At 46.9% G+C, this 19,052-nt stretch overlaps 3 protein-coding genes across 4 annotated transcripts; all 3 read right to left on the bottom strand.

The window, feature by feature from the left end:
- Window positions 1-740: 740 nt before the first annotated feature.
- LOC9630042 (probable BOI-related E3 ubiquitin-protein ligase 3) lies at window positions 741-3,672 on the bottom strand. 2 transcript variants are annotated; one of them, XM_024680607.1, is made up of 5 exons: window positions 3,262-3,672; window positions 3,093-3,212; window positions 2,891-3,030; window positions 2,356-2,783; window positions 741-2,287 (listed from the first exon to the last, which is right to left on the bottom strand). In XM_024680607.1, the coding sequence occupies exons 2-5, from the start codon at window positions 3,146-3,148 to the stop codon at window positions 1,751-1,753; spliced, it is 1,161 nt and encodes a 386-aa protein (XP_024536375.1). In that variant the 5' UTR covers window positions 3,149-3,212; window positions 3,262-3,672; the 3' UTR covers window positions 741-1,750. The 2 variants fall into 2 exon arrangements, with proteins under 2 accessions (XP_024536375.1, XP_024536376.1); XM_024680608.1 differs by lacking the exon at window positions 3,262-3,672 and having other exon boundaries at window positions 3,093-3,253.
- A 6,074-nt stretch (window positions 3,673-9,746) lies between these two features.
- On the bottom strand, window positions 9,747-13,256 carry LOC112348296. The gene is made up of 3 exons (XM_024680546.1): window positions 13,141-13,256; window positions 12,768-13,086; window positions 9,747-12,722 (listed from the first exon to the last, which is right to left on the bottom strand). Exons 2-3 carry the CDS (start codon window positions 13,040-13,042, stop codon window positions 12,137-12,139), a joined length of 861 nt encoding a protein of 286 aa, XP_024536314.1. The 5' UTR covers window positions 13,043-13,086; window positions 13,141-13,256; the 3' UTR covers window positions 9,747-12,136.
- Window positions 13,205-16,099, bottom strand: LOC9630040 (tRNA uridine 5-carboxymethylaminomethyl modification enzyme MnmG). Its single transcript, XM_024680545.1, has 13 exons — window positions 15,809-16,099; window positions 15,626-15,756; window positions 15,487-15,578; window positions 15,315-15,428; window positions 14,918-15,248; window positions 14,688-14,867; window positions 14,550-14,630; window positions 14,280-14,498; window positions 14,085-14,227; window positions 13,869-14,032; window positions 13,592-13,812; window positions 13,444-13,536; window positions 13,205-13,388 (listed from the first exon to the last, which is right to left on the bottom strand). Exons 1-13 carry the CDS (start codon window positions 15,921-15,923, stop codon window positions 13,254-13,256), a joined length of 2,019 nt encoding a protein of 672 aa, XP_024536313.1. The 5' UTR covers window positions 15,924-16,099; the 3' UTR covers window positions 13,205-13,253.
- Between the last annotated feature and the right edge of the window lie 2,953 nt (window positions 16,100-19,052).

Here is a 19,052-nt window from a genome sequence, read left to right as displayed (position 1 = left end):
GGGGAAATTAGTGCTTTTTTTTTCTAATAAAATACCTGGAATTGTTCTATTTCATGTGCTGGACAAACAATGTGGGTTGTGTGATTTTGTCAAGGCATGCAAATCTATGATCTCTCCACCACACCACTACACCACCACCACCATCACCCCACCATTGTTTGGATTGAATTGGAGGCCCCCACAAAAGAGAGATGGCAAGCAAATCCTCTAGACTCTTATCCCATTTCACACTTTGCAACTCAATTTTATTTATTTATAGTTTTAATTTTTAATTTTCTGGATCGAAGGAAAAGCATTGTTTGTCTTGTTCAACCCAGAGGAAAACTCGTCCCAATTTCCATTCAATGGCGAGGAAAAGGCCGGGGTGGGACGACAAATCCAACTGATATTTTTGTTCCCTTTAAAAACTCCAGTGGTAGAGTTTCCATATCGTCTAGCAATTATATCTTATATTCTAGTGTCCCATGGACAAAAAAAAGAACAGACTATCAATCAATCAAAACAAAAATTAAAAAACATTGAAAAGATTTATATAATTTGCATTTTATTAATAATAAATCGCAAACACACACTGTTGCTTGCAGATCTCATGTTGGTGCCTGTTGCAACATAAGAATACAAACCAATCGTGCAATGTGCCAGGCAATTAAACAAGCCCAATTAGCGCTAAGAAACAAAAGAATACTTAAACACGGCTAGAGGTAGAGTCAAACAAGACGATGCCTTGTTCTTTTCCGCTATTTTTCCAAATTTTTTTTCTAGAGATGGTCTCACATTATCAAAGTTTCGGCCTATGTACATTCTCCACTCGGGAAGACAAATTGCTCGCTCTTTCTCTACTCTTTTCTGCCGAGAAACGTCTTCTTCTTTTTTTTCTTTCTTTTCTTTCTATCCAATCCAAGCAAGCGCTGCTGCGTCTCGTTTTTACACACCCATCCATCCAATCCACAGTGTTGCTGCGTTGCGTAACGACGACCAACTTTTTCCTGGGCGCATCTTTGCCCTCGTCTTCCTCGGCTGGATCCAATCCATGACTGCGACTCCACTCGAATCCCACCAGAGACGGCGAGCGACCCATCGATCCCGATCACGATCACGAACGAAGACGATCGATCGATCGATCGATCGATCCATCGCCCGAGAGCATCAAGCGAGTCATGGGAAGAAGCCGCCAACCATTCCAGAGTGTGTGTGTGTGTGTGTGTTCCCTGTCGAGTCTCGAGGAAGAAAAGTCCAAGTCCATCCATCCCTGTGTGATGCAACAAAACCTGTCGCGTCACTCGAGCCGATGCCTGTGGAGGATGCCCCGCCTTTCTTTTTCCCGCAGGAAAAAAATAAAGGCGAGAGAACTTGTATACTCTGTCCCTGTTCCCCACAAATCTCCACAAGCACCACCACCACCTCCAAGAATCGATCGACGACATTATGCCATGGACAAACTTTCCACTCCCCATCCTTCTTTTTTTTGCTTTTCCTGTGCCCGGATTCTTCTCCACCACCCTGCTTTGGCCGCCTTGTTGCTTTGTTGAGCTCTCACGCAACAACTACACTCAAAACTTACGTCCTCCTCCGCCTAAAACTTCGCAGCTACAAACCATGCCTGCCTTCCCCAAAAAGAAAATCCCTGCCTGCCTGTGCCAGAGCCACTGCTGCGTTTTCCATCCCTTGCAGACCTCCTGTGAGACGAGACCCCTGTGAGAACCTATCCCCCCCGCCTGCCTGCCTGCCTGACCAGCGTGACGGCCCCTCGTCACGACATATACACTTGGACGCTCGCGTTCTTGGAGTGTCTACACAGCGGGCAAGTGTCCAAGCGCGCCTCACACTCTTTGCACAGGCACAGATGCCTGCACGGGAGCAAAAGTATGCACACGTCGTTGGACCGGCATACTCTGCAAGTCCGCTTCTCCCGGAGTTCCTTGTTCTCCTTGTAAGTCCGTGCGTGATCGTCCGCGGCGTCGTCCGGGTGGGACGACTCCGCGTCGTCGGCGTCCGTGTCCCCGACCCCCTCCCTGCTCTGTTCGCGGCTCAGCGCCACCGCCTGCTGGAGATTGCTCCGGAGGCTCGCCACCATCATCTCCCCGTTCTTGGCCTTGTTCTGCCACAGCCGCGCCTCCACCGTCAATTGCTTCACCCGCTCCTCCAGCTCCATGTTCCTGCGGTTGATCTTCTCCATCTCTATGTCCTTCTCGCGAAGCCGCCGCGCTACGAATCGCTCCACCGAGTTCAGCAGCGCTCTGGATTGCTGCTGCTGTTTCTCCTCGATGGCTCTTCTCATTTGCTCTTCCTGCCAAGCGCAGCGATTGGTCCGTCAGTTTGAGACTCAAAGAACTAGGAAAATAAGACACAACTAACCTGAGCTCGCATCAACTGCTCGATCTCGTCTCTTTGCCGCTGCAGCTCAATCGCAATCTCCTCCACCAGCATCGACAGCCCCGTCGTGGAATTGAGCTCTAATTTCCCACAACCGGATGGTGCTGTGCTTGACAAGCGGTCGTCCGGGAAGGCCAGGCGGAGGCCTGTCGAGACTCCGGTATTGGGAGCGCCAGAGACAGGCATCGTGGACACGGACGGACGATGAAAGTCATGGACAATCTGTTGATGCTGCTGCTGCTGCTGCGATGGTGGGTGCTGTTGTTGCTGCTGCTGCTGATGCTGTAAATGGTGCTGATGCGCTGGAAGAAACTCCGATTGCCTGGGTCTCTTGTTGGAACCATTGATGCCACACACGAACTCGTCCGTGAATTGAGCACCACTTTGCTGGACTGGCGCTGATCCTGCAACTACACGCACACCCATCTCAGAGACGCGCAAAGCGAAACAATGCAAGAACACAACCTAAAAACATGCAAGGAAAGTAGCAAAACGATCGATCCCGGGAGACACTTACTTGAATTCATGTGTGCGATCTGGTTCACGACCCCGGGCGCGGCGCTCATGAGCTGGAATTGGACATCCTCGTGCGGCGTCCCCGACACGATGTAGGGGAATGGATTCTTGCTTCCATTCGCAGCGAAAACTTGCCTCGCCCTGTTCCACAAACATCAAGATGTAAATTCGCGCTCGCGGATCCGGGAGAGGAGATCACAAACCTCACGCGAAAATCGGCCACCGGGATCGTGGATGGATACTGCGCCTGGACAGCCATTCTTTTCTGCGGGATTCTGGCTTCCAGAGTCGCTGCGATCTTGATTCAATGCCGGGCACGAGATCTGGAAGCGGCATTGAGAACCATCGGCAAGGAGAGGAAATTATGCCTACCTAGGAGCTTTCTAGCCGCGGCCGCGAAGCGATTGCGAGCCCTGTTCTAAACCCTCGCCACCAATCAATCACAGGCCCGCCGATGGAATGCTTCTTTCCATCCACGCGTTCTTGCGGCCGATAGCAAACGCTGGAACAAGAATTCCCACAATCTTGATCGGCTCCCCTCTTGGAATGGCGAAATCTTGCGCGCTTTCAATCCCGCCGCGGCGCTCAAGAATCATGCAAGACTGCGCGTCCCCCCGGATTCGGCGTCGTCACAGCGCCACGATTTCAGTGCCCAGCGATCGATTCCAGGAAAAGAGAAGGAGACGATGGAATCGCTGCGCGCACCGCCAAGGCGCCGATAGAGGCGAGAGAGAGAGAGAGAGAGCCCTTTCTTTTTTTTCCTCTACTCTATAGCGCCTTCTTTCTCTTCTCTCTATTCTTCGCCCCCACACATATAAGATTTCCTATTAAGCGCTTAAAACTTTGGCGGGGTCCCTAAAGAAAAAAAAAAAAAGATAGCCTTTTTAACTTTGTAACTTAAGGACTGCCGCTAAACTTAACGCTTTCCAAACACCAACTAAATCTGGTCACCCATACGCCGTATGGCCCCATTACTTGGCGTATGGAATTGGGCCACTGGCACAAAGTCCGAGCGTACGACCGGTACGTTACGCGCTGATGTTATTGGGAGTGGTCCAAACGGCAAAGAGAGGGCGGCGCCTCCACGCATGGGGAAATGACCCCCGCATGCCGTCAATTTTATTTTCCTTCTTGCGGTTTTAACCGTACGCGCTAACCTACCGTAAAAATGCCGCCGATAATTAGGGCAACTACGACATTTTTTAAAGAGAGCTGCCTTTTTGTTTCCGAATTAGAGGTGGCGTATATTCCAATTAGGGCCAGCGGGCCACGTGGCCACTGGGTGTGTTGCATGAGGTTGTATTGTTTTTCCATGCTTTTTCTCATACATTTTCGCGGCGAAGTTGGTGTTTCAAGCCCAAATTAAGGAGCGGACTCGCCGATTCTTTGATAAGATTAAAACAACGCGGGCGTGGCAAATTTAACCACGCCCCCACGCCGAGACAGCGAGAGAATATTTTTCTACCGATTTCTTTCTATTTACTTTTCCGGAAATTTCCGAAATTTTTAATTCCCGGAAAAGCAAAATTTCTAGGTAGCTTTGACTGCGTGGGAGTCGCGTCGCCCAATCAGCGTCACTCTCACAGAGGGAGTGTGTGTGTTTGTGTGTGTGTGTGTGTGTGTGTGTGTGTGTGCGCATCATATTGATGTGTGGTGCCGGTGAATAGTTTTTGGGTAGAAAGCGTCGGGAGATTGCATCATCATTGGGGTTGTTGCAATGATTGCGACAAGCGCGTACGTCCCGGGGGGGCCGTACACGTGGCGCCAAGGCCGTGCCCTAGTACGGACGGGGGGGGGGAGAATATCCGTCCCATTCAAACACACGGTGCTTTCGTTTTTTTTCTACTCAAGAGGGGGGCCACAGAGCACCCAGTGGGGAGGGAGCTCCAAGTTTCATTGTGAGTGTGAGCGAGCGTGAGTGAGAGATTGAGTGAAAGCTGCTGCTGCCCAAGAGCGCCTTTGTTTTCTTGCTGCATTTGTCAAACCAATCAATCGAGCTGGGTCTGGGTCTAGGTCTGGACGAATGGACTTGTATGGCCAGAGAGAAAGGGAAAGAAAATTTGCAGCGGCCCTCTCGACAGGAAGGAAAGGGAGAGAAATTAAAAAAATGGGGCACTGGGTAAGAACTGGAATGGAGTGAATTGAATGGGCAGCGACACCACCACTAGTCGGCTGTGACATCACTTTAAAAGCAAAAAAACCACCAAGGCCCGGGTGGTGGAGGAGACGATCTCCCAGGAAACAAAGAGCGGAGGAAACCGTTTGGATTGCGAGGAATCTAACATTTATGAATGGCGACCATTGATGCTGGCTAGAGCTGAGATCCAAATTGAGAAAGGTGTTGTGCAGAGAAGACAGATTGTGTTGTGCTATATATATATATATTTAATTCCGGACTCCTATGTGGCAGCCAGCATCAGCACCACGTGTCTGCCACATGGGACTCAAACATTGTGAAAAAAGAGAAAATTCCAAAACCAGGCTGGTAGTGTCCAGCATTATTGAGCAGTGGATGCAGAATGGACTGAGTGGTGAGGTTCCATATTCCATGTTGGGTAGGGTCTGGGTGGGAGTGCAGCAGATTGTGCAATGCCAAAGCAATACATTGACAAGCAGGAATGGCATCCTACTCCTAATCCTAGGTAGAAACTTTCTGTGCCTTCGTGGACTCTCCTCTTGTTTACTTTTGGTTTTCTTTCTTGGTTCTTTGTTGGTGGGGTTTGAAGGAGTAGGTTGAAGGTCCTGCTGCTGCTGCTGCTGCTGCTGCTCCTGTTTCTTCTGCTCCTGTTTTCAGCAACAGGGCAATCCAATCCACAACACAAACACAGAGGTCCCTCCACTGCAGTCCAAAGCTATTTACATTTACCATTCCATACCAAAAACATACAAGGAAAAGGCAAGAAAGGGATTGGATTGGGAGACTTGTTCCTTGTGAAAGGAACTATTCTCCTGTGCCGCTGCTTTAAATGCAGGGCAAAATCATTTGGCTCACATTTTAAGTTGAAAATCTGGACTGCTATACCTTGGTCTTGTAGTGGGCCAAAAAAGTAAATTGGATTCTGTAGGGTCCCATCTTCTTCCTGTCAAATGAGGCCAATTCCTTTCCATCTTTTCTTTATTTTTATTTTATTTTTCTTTTAATTTTTCAGTTTCCCTATACAAGCAACTGTCAAGAAGGATCCTCATGGATCAATGTGCTGCTATCCAGTTCCTGAAATCTCATAAATATAATAATGGAAAAGAAATTGTAAGCTTTTCCAAAAATGCATAAATCAGGCTGTCTGTCAACAGTTCGTACACAGAAGACAATGCCAGTGCTACACTTGTTCCCCTCACACCACTGTACTCTCCTGCTTTCAGATCCTGGCCTGGCTCTGGCCCCCCTCCTGGACTGACACACTCCTTTGAGAATAAATCATTGATGCTGCCCTACACTTGCTACTTTTGCTGACACTGCTGCTGTTGCTTCCTTGCACTGGGGGGTTCTGGAACCAAGAAATTTATGCATATAGCTGTTTATCTAGAAAAAAGAAAAAAAGTCATTAGAAAACTCTAGGTCTTGTTTGTAGCAGCTCACGAAAATGCAAAACTTAAACTCTATAAATTAACTGTTGGTGGTGCTGCTATTGCTGTTGTTCATGCCAGAGGCATGAGCAAAGCAAGCAGCATGCCCTGCATTATCACATCCACCACCAACTTCAAACATATAGTGGGATCACCCTCAATCTGTGGCATATCTTTGGGTCCAAGATACATAAGAGTCATGTGTAAGTATTGGCACGGTACACAACTTTCTCTGCTTTTGCTGGCTAGAGTGTGTGTGTGGGTGTGTGCGCTTGTGTGTGTTGGTGTGTGTAGGTTGATGCTTTTTTTGAGTATTAGGTAGCTTTGCACTTTCTTTGTGGCTTGCATTATAGAAAATTTTTTATTCCTGTCTTAGTGCTTGCTGCTGCCTGTAAGACTTTGTGTGTGTGTGTGTGATGTGTGTGGGTGTGGTGTGTGTGATTATTATTCTCATGTACTACCACTTTATTTGCATATTCATTCATCCATTCATATATTGTATACAGGGTCTTGCAGCGCCCCCATGGTCCTATGCTTCCAACTTATGTATAGAATATCACTAAGGAAGTGTTGGTGGTATCTGTCCAATTTATTTTTGCCCCCAAAGTGATCTTGACAAGTTATGCTGGTGGTGTGCTAGGAGCTACTAAACTATAATCCTCTAACTGAGGAAAATGAATGGATTCATGCTCTTGTTGTGACACTGGAGGTCTTCATTTGCCCTCTTTTTCTTTCCTCCCCCCTTTGTGATTCTTGATCCTAGTTAAAGCAACCTCAACTTGTGTGATTGACAGCAACTTCATTGTCTAGACAAGTTGGGTGGGATTTTGTGTCGCTTCTCCATTGCTTGGATCGAAATCCCAGTAATTAAGTTAAGTGGATCCAATCCTGACTAGCCAGCCGGGACCAGCAAGCCAAAGCAGCACCAGCAACATCTTCGTGAAAACAACAACAGCACACGAAGAAATGTCATGGGAAGTTTGCTGGCGATTTCCTCCTCACGTATAAGCTCACAGTTGCAGACCGTGACCCGGAATAATAAATAATAATAAATAAAAAAGCGAGAAAAAAAGGTTGTGGGAAAAAGAAATCCTTGAATGTGTCCGCAACTTAGTGGAGAACTCCTTCACATGTTGCAATCGAGGGCGAATTGAACATTGATCTAAGCAAGTTGCTTCGTGCATCTCTCTTTCAGAAACATTAGAGTAAAAGAGAGGCCCGAGTCCACGTCTGGAATCCCTGGGTTCTTTTCGGTCCGACACATCGCTCACATCCAAAGTAGCTAGATAGGAGAAGTCATTGAATGCATACGAGAACTTCCCATGTCCCCCTATTATAAATTTTCTTCTTTTTTTATTAAAAAGGGAAAAAGAAAACAGTAAGAAAACAAAAACAAATCCTTGTAGTACTTTGCTATCAATTCTTATTGAGGCGTGGTTTGGTTCCGTAGCACACAACAATCTGCCACCTACAGGCCTGAACAAAGTAAGAGTCGATACAAAAAAAGGGATTCATTGAAAGCTGATCCGTCAACAGCAAAAAGCACAAGTAAAAAAATAAAATAAAATCTTTGTAAAAAGGTAATGGCACCATTCTCTCCACGTAAAAAAACCAAATGAAGAAAGCTGTGGTCCCTGTGGGAAACGATGCGCTGATCATCCCTTGTTTGTTTGTTTCCTTCTCTCGCGTCTACTCTCTGGCTTTGTTTGCTTTGCGTTTCTTTGGCTCGCCCCCCTCTCCCGCCCGGCCTAGCGTAGCTTTAATGAAACTTGAGGGACCCTCTCTCTCTCTCTCTCTCTTTCTCGTCCAAATGGATCATGGAATTGTTCTCTTGATGATAAAGAACCTTGTCAAGCCAACTGGCGATGGCTACCACCACCACCGCCACCTTTTCTTCCTATCATCGTTGTCAGTTGAGTAGAAGCCACGCCCCATCACAAGTAATTCTCTATGCACTGGGTCTTGACACACTACCCGTGCACAGGCGAGAGCTCGAGACGTGAAGTTGAGAGCCTGGAAAGCTGTGAGGCCTGGACCACTCATAAAAATCTATTTCCTTTCATAGAAATATCAATATAGTATTTGAATTTATTATACAACACTATGGTCTGTTTTGTCATGTCGTACCATTTGCATTACGTGATCCCTGGTCAGACGCACGAGGATGTCACCCCAGTTTTTAAGAGACAAACAAGCGAAAAGATTGGAAACGGAAACTCTTACTGGTTTAGGATCAACTTAGAAAGAGGTATGCATACAGAGGCTATATAGTATAGTAAATAGCTTATCGTTTTCTGATTCTCTTTCTGCAGCCTAGGAAACGATGCACTACGCTCCAGACGGCGTCTGCCTGCGTGGAGATTGTGTGTGAGAAAGCGATGGATGGATTGAAAGATAGATAGCACCACCCGAGTCGTCTTCCTTTACTGGGTGTTTTGAGTGGGACTTGTTGCTGCTGCTTCTCAGAAAAAAATGGGTGGGGCAAGTTTCCATCACTTGAATTCCCGTGATGTAAGCCGTGTGCTCATTAAGCACGGCGGATTCACGAGAACTAGAGAGAGAGGGAGAGCGGGGTCTTTTTCGGGTCGCAGTCGGACTCTAGCTATCTGTTTCAATTTGATTTTCTAGAAAGAAAAAACAGAAACTCTGTACCACCTTTCAGAATAATATAAGATCCCGTGAGGATGAGCGATTGCAAGCACACATTTTCTTGCCTGATCGCCCTGCGTGGTGATGCTGTGTACGCAGATGACTCACATAGAATACTGAAAGACACCCGTAATTATTCGCACTGGTACAGGGCCCTGGGAATATCACTCTTGCTTCTTGGTCTCTTCCTCTTGTAGCTAATCTCTCCACGCTTCCGAATGGAACAAGGAGCGTGGTTTTGGGGAACTGTTCTCTCGCTGTACACGCACAGCAGCATTTGGCAAGCTTTTTCCATTTCAGCTTCATTACACGGACTGAGCACTGCTGCGCCTGCTGCTGCTGCTGCCGGATCTGTGTTCATCCAGGACTTGGCTTGTAATTCAACACACCCCGCTGACAGTGACAAAGCTCTTTTGGTTTCTAGTCCTTTTGCAAGAGACGCGTACCAAGCACAGCTCCTCCAGACAAAAACGAGAAGAAGCTTCACCTCTTTCTCTAGTACTGGCAAAGAATCAAAGCACCTCTCACTTCAGCCATCCTGTTTTTGCATACATGACGCGTCTGTGTATATCTCCTTTTCTTTTTTCCTGGCTTGACCATATACCGGCATTACACCACCTGGCGTAAAATGGAAATTAAAGTCATTGCATGGAACCACGTACTCCACCGTCTATATTGATTTCACTACACACACTTTGCAAAGACTTGTCAAACAGCAACTCGGAACGAAACTTTTGCCGTGTGGTGGTGTGGACTGGGCACAGGCGCAGGCGAGTGCTCCTCTTTCTCGTGTCAGCTTTTGGGTGAAATTTACGCCCATGATTTTATAGTGGAGCCTAACTTGCTGACTTTTGCTCCTTCGTGCTTGCTGCAAAACGCATAAACATTTGCAATCTGTAATCTCGTGCTAAAGATCTTCCGTGTTTTTTTATCGCTCTTCATCATCATTTGGATATCGTTCCGTGATGAAAGTAGAAGAAGACCAGCGTAAGGACGTTTGTCCAGCTTCTTGCAACCTGAAACCTCCAGCCGATCGAGCGTGGCCATACAACCTTCGCCAATCTCGACCAAAGATGGTAGATCCATCAGGAAAAGCCGCTGGATCCCCCGCATGGGAGGAACTCGTGGCAACTTCTCGCAATACGAGACATGCATTGCCACCGGCGAACTCTCGGCAATCTCGAGCAGCGATGGTAAGTTGCTCAGCCGGAGCCTGGAATAAGAGGAACTCTGGGAAGCTTCTCGCAGTGTGAGATGCTAACCTTCTGGATATCGCCGAAACTTTCGTCGCCAATCTCCACCAAGGATGGTAAGTTCTTGAGCACAAGCTGGGAAGACGTGAACTTCGCTGGAACACTGAGTAGCCTCTGGCAACCGGATATGACCACCATCTCAAGCTTTTCCACCGTAGACATGTCTCCAATCTCCCCAGGAGAAATAGCTGGAATCTTGTGCAGCTTGTCACACTCCGAAATACTCAGTTTTTTCATCACCCTCGAGGAGAGATTTGCCATCTCCTCCAACCTGAGGCCCCCAGCTTCTCGAGCACGTCCATCCCCAGCAAAGATGGCAAGCCTTTTAGCGAGAGCTTTTCATGTCGAGGGAGACGAAAGTTTGTGTAGCTTCTCGCAGCTTGAGACGTGCAGCTTTTTCAGCTTCGCCCAGGATGTTCCTCCAATCTCCAGCAAAAGTGGCAGCCTGTCCAGCGAGAAACTTTCGAGCGTAGGAATGCTCTCTGAAATGCTGCGCAGCTTTTCACACCCTGAAATGTATAATCTGTTCAGCGGCAGACTCCCAAGTCGGTTCGATTCCACAACCGGATATAGAAAGCTCAGAGAACATACCTGTAACTCGTCAACTTTGGTCTGGAAGCGAGCAAAGTCCCGGCAGTCCGATATTTTAAGTTCCTGGTCGCCGCCTCCTTGTTGTGATTATTGTGAAGTCATGGTTTCTAGGATGCGCTCCATTGTGGGACAGCCCGTGAGTTCTAGCCCCCGGAGATCGCAAAGCCTGCCCAGTCGTGGAACTTCGTCTAGCACTCCACACCCGTCTAGTTCCAGCACCTTCAAGCTCGTAAGCTCTTCAAAGCCGCGTGGAAGCCATCTCGTGGCATTTGCAGGCGCGTGAGACTCGGGAAGTCGCGCAGACGATGGCAGCCTTGTCACTCGAAGACTTCTCAGGGGTAGCACCCGTAGCATTCTGGAACCACTGAGAGACTCGTCGGCATCACTGCTGAATTCTCGTGTGTCTACCAGGATAAGATCAAACACTTCCAAACTTTCTTTGACGTGGCCGCAATCCCAGTCCGTCCATATATCACCTTCGCATGGACGAAGTCGTAGCACTTTCAGCAGTAGTAAGCTCCGAACATGCCGAAAGTTCTTCACTTGGCGGGTGTCATCATCCTTCCTACAAAGCTGAGGTCCACAGCAGCACCTTCCTGTTTGCATCTGTTGTCCCGGATCACAGAGCGCGACTCTAGCCTTGTCAAGCTCCTGAGATGTTCCCACAAGCGAACATCACATATCCACCAAGCTCCAGAAGTCTGTCGAGAGAAAATCCAGGCGGATAGTCCTAAGGTGATGTTGACCGTAGACAAGCCCGCAGAAGTGAAACATGTCGATCGTTGACGAGTAACGCATCATGATGAAGGACAAGAAAAGAAGCTGCGCGTCTTCGTTCCCCATGTCCATAAGCTCAGCTGCAAAACTTGGAATGCGCCATTCCACTCGTCATTAAGTTCCCACCTAGCCATCTTCTCGTAAACGTGCAATCAGCTGCCGTGCTTGTTTCGTCTCGCATACTTGGTCACCACCTCTACCGCATTAGGAACTCCACTGCACTGCCAAACCATTTTCTTCACGAGCTCGGCATCAAATCTCGTCTTCTCCAAAGGCATGCACACAGAAGAGCTTGTAGCAATCGTCGTATGACAAAGAGCCAACCGTCACACCCGTCCACCTGTGATCGTCCAGCAATATATCTGCGTTCCTTGTGATGGCTACCACCTTGTTTCCCCTCCCTATCTCCTCCGTCAAATGTGTAGCCAGTTTTGCTTCCACACGTTGTCCAGAACTAGCAGGTACCTCTTCAGTGTGCTCCTAGCTATGATGTTGAAAATTTCTCGTCGCCCGTTTCCAACAGACCCCACCCTCCGGTCACTACCAGTCAATCGAGACAGAATGTCTGCTTGCAAAGTTATCAGCATCTCTAGAGGCTCTCTGTTGTCAAACTCGATCCCAGCAAAGTGGCCCCTCACCTTCGTGTCTTGACACAACTGAGTGAGAAGTAGAGTTTTTCCTACGCCGGCCTGGCCAAAAACACAAATCCTTTCAGAGCCTCCCATGTCTAACAGCAGGGACTTGAGCCTCGTAAAGTCGCCATCTCTACCAACGATTAAACCCTGAGAAAGACTTGGTGGCTGGCAGCGGTAGTCTATCTCGGAAGAAGAGCTTGGTTGAGTCACATGAGAATCTGATGCCTGGATATCTCTCGCGAGTGTCAAAGCTGAAGGCTGCTGTTCCCGTTGCTGCTCAAGTGCCAGCTGAGCATTTATAATCGGCAGGAACCTCTCGACCTTAGACTTGGCGTCGTAGAAACGAAAAGTGTCCATGATGTATCTAAACAAACAACAAGGTTCAGGCGGTAAGAGAAACACATCGTACCTGGGATGAGCTGAGCGGCGATTTTCAAAATGCCGCTCCATGTCATTGAAATAGTTGCTGAAGAGCTTGAGCGCCTGATATTCGTCCGACTTTTGGTCATTGAGGAGTTCAATGCGTGCCTGTACACGATTGTAAACAGTGTACTCGTTAATTACCTCCCTGGACTCGCTTTGGAAATACCAGAACTTGGAGAACGCATAGAAGAGAGCTTTGAAGCCTTCGTTGATAGGTTCTGCGATGACTGCCGGCAAGATGGAAGTGTTATCGAAAGACATCGCCTCCCAGCAACAAATGGCATCTTCGAAAACGAAAATGAGAGCTGAGATGATATTAAAACATTAAAAAACAGATCAACTGACATTTAGAGACAAACCTTTAGCAGCAAAAGGAACTTCTTGATGAAGAATTGTAGTAAGACAAATCCACCGACAAATGAATGCCTGGGTCCCAATGTGTGAAAAATATTCACACGTACCCGAAGAGAGATCAAGCTCGTGGCTTTGATTGAGCAACTGTTTCTTCTACACGTTTCAGCACGTCCAAGTGAACAAGCAAGGACGATATGTCTGATGGCCTTACTCCACCAATTCGTGAAGCCTGTCCAATATTTCGAGGTCGTATCTGCATGAAATTTGACAGTGTCACATAAGCACACAGTTGGTTTGGAGCGACTCACTTGTGTCAATTTCTCTCTTGCTTCTTTTGACAACGTCGCGACTGAGGTATAATCAACACTATCAGGAATTTCTTTATGCAGCTTTAATGCCATCTGTAGTAAGAAATAGTCAGGGAAGAAGTTGACCAAAGGTAAAAACCAGAATGACCTGTTTAAGCTGTATCGTTTGACGAGCTATGAGGCCCTCGTACTTGATATCAATCTCCACGCATTCCTTCTCTTCCCGTGATAGCAAAGGATTTCCAGCGCCATGTTTATCCAGTAGCTCATAATGGACATGAGGCCTCTTCAAGAGCATGTTTAGCAAAACTGGACCATCAACAGGTTGCCCGGATAACTGCAGAACCTCTGCGTTCATTTTCTCGGAACCTGCATATAGTGGTTCTGTTACAACAAGAAAGAAATGCAAACAAGAACGTCCTTACAGTATCGAGTGGTCTGTAGACGTTTTTTGTCGTCAGAAATACGAGACTGTTTCTCCTGGTAAAGAGACCACCGTCTGTCATCGATTAAGCCGAGGTCTCTCCCCACCGGAGTAAGACGACTATCTGCATTATCTGCCCGAAGTAGCAGACGATGTTCTGAACGGCTGCATTTGAAATGCATTAAAAGCAAGTTAAGTGAAAAAAAAACATACTTGCCTTGTTAACATGCGATATGGCTCTCTTAAGTTCTTTGTTACCAGGTCGTCTATTAGTGTTCCTATATATGAGCTCTCCCGTTCCAGAACAAAAGAATCCTTCTTGCAGCAATATCTTGCAGCATTAACACCTGCTACGAAACCCTGCATTGTAATCAACACATTTTTATATATCCAGCCAGAACACCACCTGTACCTGAGCAGCAGCTTCTTCATATCCAGTTGTTCCATTTATCTGTCCACTGAAATATAAACCCTCTAGCTTCTTTGTCATTAGCGTCGGATAGCACTGGTTTGCAGGCAAATAATCATACTCCACGGCATATGCTGGTCGCAGCATGGCACAGTGTTCTAAGCCAGGTAAGGTTTGCAGTAAAGCTAGCTGCAATCTCTCCGGTAATCCAGTCGAAAATCCCTGGTTTCAAGCAATATATGTCAGAAAACTACATCTTTCTTATCTTCCAACCTGGACATAAAGCTCGGGAACACTTCTTCCTTCCGGTTCTAGAAATATTTGGTGGCTGTCTTTGTCTTTAAATCTGACAATCTAGAATTCAAAGCAATATCAGAATATTTATATGCTTTCATACCATAAACATTTTACCTTGTCTTCGATGGAAGGGCAATATCTGGGGCCTTTCGATTCCACCCATCCTCCATATGTTGGAGTTTCAAGTAAATTTTCGTTAATGAGCCTGTGAGTCTCTGGCGTCGTCCGTGTAATGTAGCAACACTGCTGGGCTCTCTCAACGTGTGCGGCTGGATCAAAGCTAAACCACCTCACCTAGTATCAATAACACGTTGCAACAAAACGGGAAAAACAAGCATTCTTACCTCGTCGTCACCAGGCTGCGACTCCAATCTGCTTGTATCCACAGTCCGAACATCTACCCTTGCGGGAGTTCCCGTTTTAAGCCTGTCGGTCTCAAAACCAAAACTCTGAAGGTTCTCCGTAAGTCCTTGCGATGCCGACTCGCCCGCTCTCCCTGCGCTCATGGATTTGCGTCCAACCCATATCTTTCCATTCATAAACGTCCCGGTCGTCAGAACCACCGCCGGTGCAAAGAAACTAACGCCGAAGAAGGTGCCGACCCCTTCAACATTGTCATTTCTTCCAACCAGCACCTCAGTCACCATAGACTCCCGGATAAACAGATTCTCTGTTCTGAAAGTTAGCCAAGAACAATATAAATCCCATAGAGAAAGTTCGAAAGAAAAAGAAAACGCTTACGTTTCCACGACCTTCTTCATCTCTCTAGCGTACTCCCTCTTGTCGGTTTGAGCACGCAAAGCCCACACCGCAGGACCTTTGGAACGATTCAACACTCGCTTTTGCAAATAACACCTGCAAGGAAGGATAAACAATCGGCACCAAGAAAGAATATAAGAAAAATCGCTTATACTTATCGGTGATCTTTCCAATCTCTCCGCCAAGAGCATCCACTTCGTGCACCAGTTGCGATTTCGCCGGGCCACCAACAGCAGGATTGCAAGGCTAACAAGAGAGATTTCTACATGCAAATGAGAGATTTCTGTGTCTACCTGCCAAGCTATTCGATCGAGATTGAGTGTGAGCATCAATGTGCGAGCCCCCATTCTCGCCGCTGCTAGGGCCGCTTCGCAGCCGGCATGGCCGCCTCCAACAACGATGACATCGAAGCTGTGCTCCTTCCCTGTGCGTGCCAGAGATTGGACAAGGAAAATCGCGAAATTTCGGAGATTTACCACTGGCATTGCAGCACAGTAGCGAAGATCTTCGCTTCCCACAAAGCCTGGCATCGCTCCAAGGGACGCCGGGCCGGACATTGCGTGGTGTCCATGGAACGAGTAGCGTAGCCATAAACCCTAGCACTTTAAGGGGCGCCCTTTAATCTAAAATTTGTCCTGCCTCTGATCCTGAATAACAGGCTCTAGAATCAAATGGCTCACACGATCTATAAAACAACACAAAACCATGAAAGAAAAGAAGTCGCCCAAAGTTCCACAGTGAGATCATTGGCCACCTTTTGGTTCTTGACTGTCTCCTGGAGTGTGCCATGCTATAACACTGCCTTTCGCCTTCATGGTGATAGTATGGTTTACTTCCCAGGAGAAGGGAGAACTTGACAGTATGGAGTTCTATTAGCCAGGGAGACGAACTTGGGCCATTTGTCCTGCTTGCTCACAATAATATTACAAATGAAACGAAAGTATAAAGGCAGGAATATGGATGCCTAAAGGCAAATCAAATCATGAGCGATAGGTAGTCTCACTGGAGCACTCAGCTTCAACAATGATGCATCTAACAGCTTGATGCAACATCTGGAACCTCAATCACTCCTTTACCGTAAGAACTTTGATCATCTTGAAACGAATTCATGACTAAAGTGTCTGATTCCCCTGCCAACATTTATAACTCTGAAAAATTCCACTTTCAAGCTTTATAATGTTCTTGACATCTGATGTTCCTCCAGCACTACAAAGTGGACCCGGTGTTTGGGGCTGGATTCTTCCAGCATATCCCGCTGATATGAAGCAGAAACGCCATCTTGCAGATCCTCTTTTCAAACCTATGACATTGGAAAATTCTTATTTCAGCATGAGAACCAAAGCCCCCACCAGGGCTGTGACATCCCAGAAAAATTCCTAGGAAATTTACCACACAGGGTAAATAATCTCTGCCAAGCTTTTGATTGTATGCCACTCAATAGCTTTCCAGGGCGAACCTTAGAGCCTCTCTTTTTTGGTAGACGGCGTACTTTTATTTGTTGCGCTTCCTCCATTGAAGCAATGTCCTGAACGAGAAGAAAAATCTTAGGAGAAGCTGAAGTGTGTGAGCACAAAATCTCTGAAGAACTACTTCCACCAATTTACCCACACCCTCTTCATCCCTTCCCACCCACAATCCCCTACTATCTAGCCAGCCCTCGCCACCGTGCTTGCGGCATGAACGGTTGGATTGGTCCATGCAGCCCATCCATGCCCATCCAATGTGGCATGACCGACCAATATTTGAAAATTTGTTCGTTGCAGAAAGATTCCACCAATATAAAATATTTAATTTTCAGTTCAATCCACATGAAAGCTGGTAGAGAGAATATGGTTATAGACTAATACAACACCATACTCTAAGATGGTGACCAATCGATCACCAAATAAGAGATAGCATTCTAAGAAACATTGGCCTTGCTGCCATTATAAGGCATATTATATTATAAAGCCACTGCCAGCAGATCTCGTCATCAATCACCCTGCTAAAACATGAGAATATGAAGAGCAACATGTGTACAAGTAGGTGCAGAATTATCACCATTTCAATGGACATTAAAAGGATATTTGCTATTGTTGAACGGCTGCATCTGAAAAGCATTAAAAAAAGGCAAGTTAAGTGTGGCTCTCTCAGTTCTACGTTGCCAGGTCGTCTATTAGTGCTCCTATATATGAGCGTCTCCCTTTCCGGGACAAAAGAATTTTTCTTACAGAAATATCTTGTAGAATTAACACCTGCTACAAAACCCTGCATTGTAATCAACACATTTTTATCGACAGCCCGAACACCACCTATACCTGAGCAGCAGCTTCTTCATATCCAGTTGTTCCAATTATCTGTCCACTGAAATATAAACCCTCTATCTTCTTTGTCATTCAGGCAAATATTCATACTCCACGGCATATGCTGGTCGCAGCATGGCTAAGTCAGGAAAGGTTGCTCTAAAAATATTTGGTGGCTGTCTTTGTCTTTACATCTGACAATCTAGAATCCAAAGCAATATCAGAATATTTACATGCTTTCATACCATAAATATTTGACCTTGTCTTCGATGGAAGGGCAATATCTGCGGCCTTTCGATTCCACCCATCCTCCATATGTTGGAGTTTCAAGTTATCCTTGATGAGCTTGTGAGTCTCTGGCGTCGTCCGTGTAATGTAGCAACACTGCTAGTCTCTCTCAACGTCATCGTCACCAGGCTGGGACTCCAATCTGCTTGTATCCACAGTCCAAACATCTACCCTTGCGGGAGTTCCCGTTTTAAGCCTGTCGATCTCAAAACCAAAACTTCTCCGTAAGTCCTTGCGATGCCGACTCGCCCGCTCCCCCTGTGCTCATGGATTTGCGTCCAACCCATATCTTTCCATTCATAAGGGTCCTGGTCGTCAGAACCACCGCTGGTGCAAAGAAACTAACGCCGAAGAAGGTGCCGACCCTTTCAACATCGTCGTTTCTTCCAACCAGCACCTCAGTCACCATAGACTCCCGGATAAACAGATTCTCTGTTCTGAAAGTTAGCCAAGAACAATATAAATCCCATATAAAGATCGAAAGAAAAAGAAAACGCTTACGTTTCCACGACCTTCTTCATCTCTCTAGCGTGCTCCCTCTTGTCGGTTTGGGCACGCAAAGCCCACACCGCAGGACCTTTGGAACGATTCAACACTCGCCTTTGCAAATAACACCTGCAAGGAAGGATAGACAATTGGCAACAAGAAAGAAGATAAATAAAAATCGCGAGATTTCTTTGTTTACCTGCCTATCGAGAGCAATGTGCGAGCTCCCATTCTCAGCCGGCATGGCCGCCTCCAACAACGATGACATCAAATCGTGCTCCTTCGCTGTGCGTGCAAGAGATTGGAGAAGGAAAACCGCGAGATTTCGGAGATTTACAGGTGGAGTCAGCCATAAACCCTAATAGATTGTTAAGATTATGCCTACCGTTGACTACGACTGAACTAGTCGTATTTAACTTTTTACTGAGGGATGCCACTATATCAATTTCATTGGTTAACATCTTTAGCAAATGCTTTCGCTTATTCAGGTATTAGATATCGATTATTCAGGCATTAGATAGGTGGACTCTAGGCCTCAAGAAGGACGGCCGATTTCTTGAGCACGTACACTGGACGGTTGGGCTGGCTGTGACTCCCTACCGCAACATAGTAAGGCTCAATTTTGCTCGAGTCTATGGCACCCTGGTCAGGAGGAAGAATCTTC

This window comes from Selaginella moellendorffii, unplaced genomic scaffold (assembly GCF_000143415.4).
Source record: "Selaginella moellendorffii unplaced genomic scaffold, v1.0 SELMOscaffold_28, whole genome shotgun sequence".
Taxonomy (NCBI): Eukaryota; Viridiplantae; Streptophyta; class Lycopodiopsida; order Selaginellales; family Selaginellaceae; genus Selaginella; species Selaginella moellendorffii.
This window is presented reverse-complemented; position numbering and strand designations above follow the sequence as displayed.